General features: G+C 53.9%; 3 protein-coding genes across 3 annotated transcripts; 2 read left to right on the top strand and 1 right to left on the bottom strand.

Moving 5' to 3' along the window:
* Positions 1 to 472: 472 nt before the first annotated feature.
* DSM5745_09500 (uncharacterized protein) lies at positions 473 to 2210 on the top strand (the record flags this gene model as incomplete). The annotated part of the gene is made up of 3 exons (XM_026751516.1): positions 473 to 1633; positions 1694 to 1854; positions 2093 to 2210. 3 exons carry the CDS (start codon positions 473 to 475, stop codon positions 2208 to 2210), a joined length of 1440 nt encoding a protein of 479 aa, XP_026599864.1.
* Positions 2211 to 3845: 1635 nt separating this feature from the next.
* On the top strand, positions 3846 to 4210 carry DSM5745_09499 (uncharacterized protein; the record flags this gene model as incomplete). The annotated part of the gene is made up of 2 exons (XM_026751515.1): positions 3846 to 4093; positions 4147 to 4210. The coding sequence occupies 2 exons, from the start codon at positions 3846 to 3848 to the stop codon at positions 4208 to 4210; spliced, it is 312 nt and encodes a 103-aa protein (XP_026599863.1).
* Positions 4211 to 4745: 535 nt separating this feature from the next.
* Positions 4746 to 6134, bottom strand: DSM5745_09498 (uncharacterized protein; the record flags this gene model as incomplete). Its single annotated transcript, XM_026751514.1, has 1 exon — positions 4746 to 6134. The coding sequence occupies one exon, from the start codon at positions 6132 to 6134 to the stop codon at positions 4746 to 4748; it is 1389 nt and encodes a 462-aa protein (XP_026599862.1).
* Between the last annotated feature and the right edge of the window lie 2182 nt (positions 6135 to 8316).

Raw genomic sequence — 8316 nt, 5'->3', positions numbered from 1 at the left:
ACTAAAAAAATAAATAATTATTATATATAAAAGTTTTTTATATTGCTTGGTGTGCTAAGCTAGATATTTTAAAAATAAATAAAAAGTTTTATAGTGGCTATTTAGGCTAGAAGAACCTTCCTCCACCGGAGCCCTAAGGCCGCCGGTGGCCTCAGGCACCCACTTCCAGCAGAGGTAACCCTAACTAACTAGGTACAAACTGTAATGTGACACTTTTTTTTTTCTCTTTTTTTTGTGATTAACCCGAAGAACAAACAAAGATTCAGACGATACCCCTGACCGACGCACCAAAAGAAGGCATCTGCTTACTCCAACCCAGGCGAGAGATGCGAGAACGTCACAGATAAGACACCCCCTCCCCAAGCACAACCGCCTCCTCCAGTCTCTCCACCCAAGCCACAACATGTGCCTTTGACCCCCGAATCTCAACCCTCGACGTCGAACGCCGCGGACAAATGTCTACCTTGTTCTCATGCGTAAATCTCCCTCCGTGCTCCACCCTCTCCCCAACAGGCAGAGCCGGAAACGAGACGTGCCGGGGGAACGGCGTACTCTGCAGATCCGCGTGAGGATCCGACCGTCCCACCCTCAGATTCGCAAGGCCCACGTGCCGCAGTTCCAGGAGCTCGGGGCTCTTCAGCGCACCCAGGACGATCTCCAGTCCGCCGTCGAACAGCCGCACCCCGGAAAGCGTGATGCTCTGCAGCGTTGCGCCGTGGCGCAGCAGGAACGAGCTCACCTTGGCCCCGCTGCCCAGCTGCCCGCTGCCGAAGTAGCCGCTGCCCAGCTCGAGCGTGCGCAGCGTCTGCGAGTGGAATGGCGCGATGCCGCTGGGGAGCTCCATGCGGTCTTGGTGCAGGTCCATGTCGCTGTGCGCTTCGGACCCCTCTGCCTGCTGGTCGGGCGTGAGGTGGTGCAGCACGTTCCCGACGTATCGAAAGTCCAGGACCAGCGTCTCGAGCTTGCTGGTGGCGCGGACCAGGCTGTCGATGTACGCTTCCTGTCCCCACTCGAAGGTCATGTACCGGCCGCCGGAGAGCTTGAGCTCGCGGAGATTCGACCACATGGCGCGGAACTCGGGGTCGTGGACGTGCGCTGGGGACAGGCGGTGCATGACGATGATGTCGAAGGCCAGCGCGAACTTGGTGATTGGGCGGTTCAGCTGCGGCAGGATGGTCATGAGGACGAAGTATGCGTCTGTGAGGATGAGCTCGTCGTCGAAGACCTCGCCCTCGCGCAGGAATGTTGTCCTGCGGAGGGCCTGGCGGGACTCCGACTCCGATTCCGAGTCCGATTCCGCCTCCGCGGTCGTATCCGGGTTTGCGTTTGGGTTGGGGGCGCGTTCGTTGCTGGCCTCGCAGACGCGGATGGAGGTCATGTTCTCGAACCGCTGGAGGACTGTCTTCCAGTTGCTGATGGGCTTCTGCGGGTGCACGAGGCGGCCCTTGAGGTATGGGGAGGAGGAACTTTCGAGGCGCCGCCAGCCGAGACCCGTGCCGAGGCGGGTGGAGTTTTTGATTCTGTCGCCGGTGATGGTGAGCTGCTTGACTTGGGCGGCGAGGTGGGGGTCCCGGGATATGGCGTCGAGCTTCTCGAGGGAGGCGCGCGAGAGGTCGGTTGTCCGGTTGGAGAAGTAGGTTTTGTTGAAGTGGTGGTGTGTGCTGTCGTTCAGGACTCGGCTGGTTAGGCGCAGGTTTTGGAGGTCCGCCAGTGGGAGGTGGCCTGCGATGTTGTCCAGGAGCTCTGCGGGGAGGTCGCAAAGGGGGTTGGAGAGGTGAGTGTTGGTAAGATTGGCCATGTTGTTGGGTTGGTGCAACATGAAGATGTTTTGTTTGAGATGGAGGATGATGAGGTGTAGGTAGAGAGATGGAAGGTTATGGTCCAGTTCAAGGGGGGTCCAGGTGGTTTATATATCGTCTATGCTGGAGTTCTGGAGAGCCACGAAGCATGGGCATTCACTGGTCAAGGAAGACCCTGTCCTGGCACATTCACTGCGCTGAGGTGAATGATAAACTGAAGGAAGTGGGAACATTGGATGTCCGGGAGCGGTACGTTCTCCATACTTACCCTGTGAATTTGCAACTGCTCGCAGTTGTCAGTTCGATGAGAGATCGAGATCACCATGCTCGGAAAAGCCTGGTCTTAGTGGCTTCTCTTCCCTTCTTCGTCTTCGGCCCAAGCGGCTTCCCGAGGCCGTGTACACCAGATAAACATAGCCGACTGCTGTGTTGGTAGCAGAAGGACCAGCCCTACTTTGCTGCAGAGGTTTCAACCGAACGCCTGGCTAGTATGGCCCACGGCGACGAAGATCCCGCAGATATCGTGTTTGGTTGGCGGGGTGTATGCTGCTAAGAACCCGCACTCCTGGACATGTCCAAGCGGGACAGATCGCGTTTGTTCCGACGCTTGAATGGGTTTCGTGAGACGGTCACTGCGGATCTCGAGTCTGCATTGGATCAGTAAGGGCACGAAGTCACGTTGACTCGGGCTATTCCACTGAGCTTTGTAGACGTAAGCCGCTTGGTCTCCCCGCTGGAATTAAGCTGGGTGATCAGGGTCGTTGCATCTCGAGGCGATTCTGTACGGACCCATACTGTTGTTGTTAGTGATCCCAGCCAACTCTTGCCATCGCGATATTCGGCCTCTCTCACTCCTCAATATCAGCCAGGAGATGTATCATTATACATGGGGGCTCCGGTTAGCGTGATCCTTGGCTGTGCGTGGAGATGGCGGGCTATACTGGATGGCTTATACTGCATGGTAATCCGTTTGAATTTCTGGGTATTGATAGGAATATCGATACCTACATTCCCAATCCCTTGTTAGGATGATTATATAGAGCTGACCGTTGGTCCTGCCAGTCTGCCTAACAGTCGCCCCCGTCTTCTTCCGCGCGGCCATCTATGTCCTGCTCTTGAGAACGTCCGTCTTGCCCTCCACCGTCGGGGTTAACCGCTTCCTTGGATGCAGGTGGCGAACCAATATTTGGTTTTGATCTGGTGCATTTATCATGTTGTTGAGTTGAAGGAGGGGACTTATAGTGAGTTGTTTCTGGACTATGTGCTCTTTATTGCGCTCGAGACGGGGTAAGTTCACCGGATTATTGTATTGTTCCTAACATATAAGCGTAATCGCTGGTCTTCAATTCGGATAGCATCATGTGTGTCGCTGGCCTTTTTCCGAATATAGGGCATCCGAGGTTGGTATTTGGGAAGAGGACAGGGAAAGAGGATGCTGGCTTTAGGGTGCGAAACCCGGCCGGACTCGGGGTGTTCGATGACAAGGCTGGACGGCGATCAAGCTAGAATGGAGTCTCACTCGTTCTGATGGATAAGCCAATGCTCAAGACATCAACTAGGTAGTTAGGCTCTGATACTCGGGCGCGGGCGGGCACTGAATCTCCCGTCCAACCGGCGGCTGCATTATATCAATTACTTATCATCGATGCATAAGATTCCCACTTGCAGCCATAATGGGAGGAGGCCAGGGTGACCAGAGGTAAGGATCTACGTGCTGCAGCCCCAAGCGTCTTGGGCTCCTCGTGTCTCAAAATAGACCTCGTATACAATCTGCGGAGTGCTATATCTATGCCGCTGCATACTACACTTGGCGCGGGGAAGTATCTTGCTCGTATTTTGAATGTAACCATAGCGAACACATGGTACCTAACTGGCCAGCCACGCCCTATACTTGAGTCATGCGATCCGCTGAAGTCTTCGATACTGGCCATGTTGCACGTGCAAGAAAAACTATAAGAGCCACTGTTCCCTTCAGTCCCTTAACGCCTTTCCTTCCAGCAAGCTTGTATCATCACAACAATCCACCAGCACCACCATCAGCCCAACATGCACGTCCACCTCCTCCTCCCAGCTATGCAGCTAGCCCTCGCCCTCCTCCCCCTCCACACCCTCGCCAGTCCAGCGCCCAGCGCCGAAAACCACCAGACCGACACCGACTCCCCAAGCCCAAACCCACCCCTCGCCCAGCGCGCCGTGACAACCTGCAAAGTCATCAACGCAAACTCGGAGGTCAACTGCCGCGCGGGGCCGGGCTTCGACTACGCCATGCGCACTTTCGTGTATCCTGGCGGGACGTACGAGTTCGAGTGCTATAAGTCGGGGGACTGCTATAATGGGAACTGGTTAGTTGGACCTGTCCATGGGGGGTTGCGGCACAGCAGGCAGATGCTTTAGCTCGCAGAGGAACATAAGCAGCGGGCCACGGTTTGCTAACTCGTACCGGTATGGTAGCACGTGGCAACGAGTCACGTTTGGCAATTTCTCGTGCTATGTCAATGGGTACTATACGGATAGCCGGTGCACGGTTGGTAAGTGCTTGATACGTACCTTTCGCAGGATGTTGAGCTGATTCTATCTGGCGTAGCTGCGCTCGGGAGGTGCTAGGTGTGGGAAACCGGTTCTTAGGGTTCTGAATTCACACTCTACTGTTACTTGGGCTTTTGGACCGTGTTGGAACACTGAAGTGCGGGGGTGGGAGAATGGTATAAATCTGGAACTCAGGGGCGGGTTTGCAAGGGAGATGGGAACAATATGGTATTGAAAACATCAAGATTTATTGATTTCGGGTAAAAAGATAGGACTCTGCGTAATAATCTCCAACAATCGGGAACGTAGTACGCCCTGGACATAGTGCTAGGTACATGTGTCTTATATGCCACCAACCTAAAGAGCCAAACAATTAAAACGCACCGTCCAATCCCACAAATGAAACCAGAAAGGAGAAAACTAAACAACCTGCGCCCTGTCAATAAGCCTCTGCAGCACAACCCCCAACCTCATATATCCGCCCGAAAACACAACCGTAGACCGCGCAACTCCCCCTCGAATCTCCAGACGATAAGAAAAGCCCTTTCCGCAAACAGGATCCCTATCCTCGCCCTCGCTGATCCCCGGAAACTCCAAGCGCCACCGAGGACGAACCCAGGGCGGGAACGTCCCGGCCTCAACATCACTCCTGGTTTCCAGGCCGTAGCGCAGAGTCAGGTGGGTTAGTTTCGCGAACGCGCCGTCCCGCAGGGTCTTCAGGAGAGCGACGGAGCCGTGCTCATCCAGCTGGATGTAGTGAAGCGCGAGTCCTTGGAGGCTGGTGCGGTTGGCGAGGAGGATCTTGCTTAGGCTGCGTTGTGGGATGGTGGCTTCTTCCAGGTAGAGCGTTTTGAGGGCGGGTGCGCAGGTGCCGTCGGTGTAGGCGCGTGCGAGGTTGGCAAGGAGGGCGCTGGCACTGTCGCCGCCGCTGAGGGTTATGCTCAGGGACTCTAGGTTCTTGGGCAGGGTAATCAGCGCGGTGAGGTAGTTGGAGATTTCGGCGTTTCGGACCTGGACGCTGATGTCCAGGCGTTTGAGCGTGGACCAGGAAGCGAGGAAGGTCTGGGTTGTGAGGAAGGTTGTGTCGACGCACGCCATTTCGAGGGCATGGTAATTGTTCAGGTTGAGCTTGAATGACTCCAGGGGGATGCTTGCGTCGGCGATGACCTTGAGCATGACATCGAAGGTCTCGGAGCATGAGAGGATGGGGTAGTTGCCCTCGGCCGCGGCAAAGTCCACGTGGCCCTGCAAAAACAATGAATAATGATAATGAAACGGACGGACCATGCTGAATGATTTGCAGTTTGGGAGGCCCTTGAGCGTTGCTTGCCAGCCCTGCAGGAATCCCGTGGGAATGCCGTTTAGCCTGTTGGTCGTTTGATCGCGGGACCAGAGGAAGCCGCCGCCCAGATTGCAGCCCTCTGGTTTGATGGTTGTTGTGGCGATGAACTCCTTGACGTGGCTGGCGAGGTTGGGATGCATGGTACTGAATGCTTGGAGTCTCTGCAGGGACGGAGCGGACAGGTCGGTGGTGACGTCGGAGAAATGACGACGGCCAAACAGGGCACCGGTGCTGATGCACAGGCGTTTGCTGGTGAGACGAAGCTGCTTGAAGCCGTTTGTGTCGAGGTGCGACGCAATGAGTTCGAGTAACTCGGCTGGAAGACCGGCGAGGCGGGGAGTGGCGCGCGTAATGTCGATGCCAGTGCCGGTGGCATCGATGTCCAGAACGGTGTCCATATCGATGTCCATATCGATGTCCTCGTCAATGGGAATGTCGGACATGCCGCGGTCATTGTCCATCGCCATGATGAGAACCGTTCTACGGACGAATGAAGTGCTTGGTTGTGTTCTGCGTCAGGCTGCTGATATGTAACGAGACGCCTTGACTTCCAAGCTCAGTGCCTAGACTTTGTCTGTGGTTCGAAAGATAGGACTTAAAAGTAAAGTATTTTGTGCTGTCAAGAGATTCTGGTGACTGTGGGTTTTAGGAACTGTCGAGACATTTGTGCTGGGAGATTTGGCCTCTAGATATACCTCTCCCAGGTAAGACCCGGAGTCGAGGTCGAGTCATTCACTGCGGATTGTGAATGAGGCCCCATCGGTGAAAGCATGGATGCAGCGCCAGTCCGCGAACTAAAATACGGGCGCCAGAAGCTCTCTAGGTGAAGTCCTGGAGTTTCCACCAAGATCGTGGTCAGGCAGGAGCGCCACCTATCTGCCGGTCTAGTGTGTGTGAATGAAAGCGCCGGAAAGGTGGTTGGTACAATGGGCCTTAATACCTGAACCACGAAACGTCCGTTTGACAGGCTTACACTCGCTACGTTCTATTATCTCAGGATGAGTTCCGTGACTACTGGTCTAACATTACAGGTAGATGGAAGATAACATGGATAAGCTACTACCTTATGGTAGTCTACAGCCATGTGCTCAACGAGGACATGAGGCTTCCTTCAACAATTCAGCGTTCTAGAACGAGCTGAGAACCCTGAGCTATAGAGTGTATAGCTAGTTACTGCTTCACGTCGAATGAAGTTGAAATTTCACGACATACTGGTTACTGTTAAAGATATGGGATTTCAGAAGTTCTCCGGCATAAGGCAGTAACTGGCTAGACATTGACCATATCGAGGCCACCAGCTCCGGCCTATCTGTTTGGCCCTCTGAGTTCAATTTTCATTGTACGTTGCTAGCGATCCCAGCCGCTTTTCAAGACGCACCCAGAGTCGGAGGCATGGCCGTATGGAGCCAGAAGCCACACGTTGACCGTGCTTAATATCTGGCGTCGTACCCAGATTCAAGGGCCAGTGGACATACAGTTTACTCTTCTTTCTGTCTTGACGGAGTAGGTGCTACCTAGGTAGATTCTCGCGGGTAGGGAATGGTCGAAGGGCTTTAGGGCTGGTACGTCACGTGCTCGCATAAATTTGTAGCAGTTCTGCTGTCTGGCCTTTGGTCCGATACTGTCCCGGGGATGTCATGTGGCCATGCATGCTGCTATTATGGAAGAATATTCTTCTAAGCCATCGACAGATAGCGGCAGGTTGGGGGAGGCGCACGAGGGAAGCCCAAACGAGAGGCTTACTCCGGATAAAAATGCAGGTGGCGTTGGAACCCTAACCCACACAGAGAGAATTCTACTTGATATGCTACCATTTGCAATCATTGGACACACTCAAGTGGATCTATATCAGGCTTTGGGGTAGGATCAGCTATGGGGATCTCGATCCAGTCAAGCCCGGTTGCCCACTGAACTTGTCTTTTTATCACAAGGCTATGCATAGCAGAATGCACCATGGGTCACAAGCAACAGCCAGACGGGTGCTAGGGGCTCGGTATGCACCATAATACGTAGATCAGATCTGCCCTTTCGTGCCCGATGGATCCGGATGACGGAAGGCTTTCCCAGGCATATGGTAGATCATCTCCGACATGGCCGTCAACATCATTATCATTATCCGAATACCACAAAAGACAGAACTACGCATGTCCTCAAAGCACCCGAGAGCCCAAAACAAATTCCCATCCGCCTTCAAAGTTCCACCTAAACCTACCACAGGAGACCTCCTACCCAAGCGCCTGATAAACCACCCCCTCAACACTCCCCCACAAGTTCAAAACATTCAGATCCGCAAACGGCAAAATCTGGGTGCAAACGATCCCCGCAACGCCCTTCCCCCGATCAGCCCACCACCACAGATTCGCCAGCCCCGCCCAGTGCGCCGTGTCCGTCGGCCGTCCCGTCGGTAGGGTTGTACAATTTACCGTAAAGAATAATTCCTTACCCAAAATTGCTAGGGTTGTACAATTTACCGTAAAGAATAATTCCTTACCCAAAATTGCTGACCGAGGTTCATTCATTACTGACGAAGTAATGAATCACGTGACATAAAAGTGGGTCTAAACTGACCAATAAGAGTGTAGCTTGGCGCTTAGGTTTTCTGCCAGCCAATTAGATGCGGGGATTCTTGACCGCTCGCACAAAAAAAAC

This window comes from Aspergillus mulundensis (genome assembly GCF_003369625.1).
Source record: "Aspergillus mulundensis strain DSM 5745 chromosome Unknown scaffold_12, whole genome shotgun sequence".
Classification (NCBI taxonomy): Eukaryota; Fungi; Ascomycota; class Eurotiomycetes; order Eurotiales; family Aspergillaceae; genus Aspergillus; species Aspergillus mulundensis.
The sequence above is the reverse complement of the archived record's forward strand: the minus strand, read 5'-3'. Positions and strand labels throughout refer to the sequence as shown.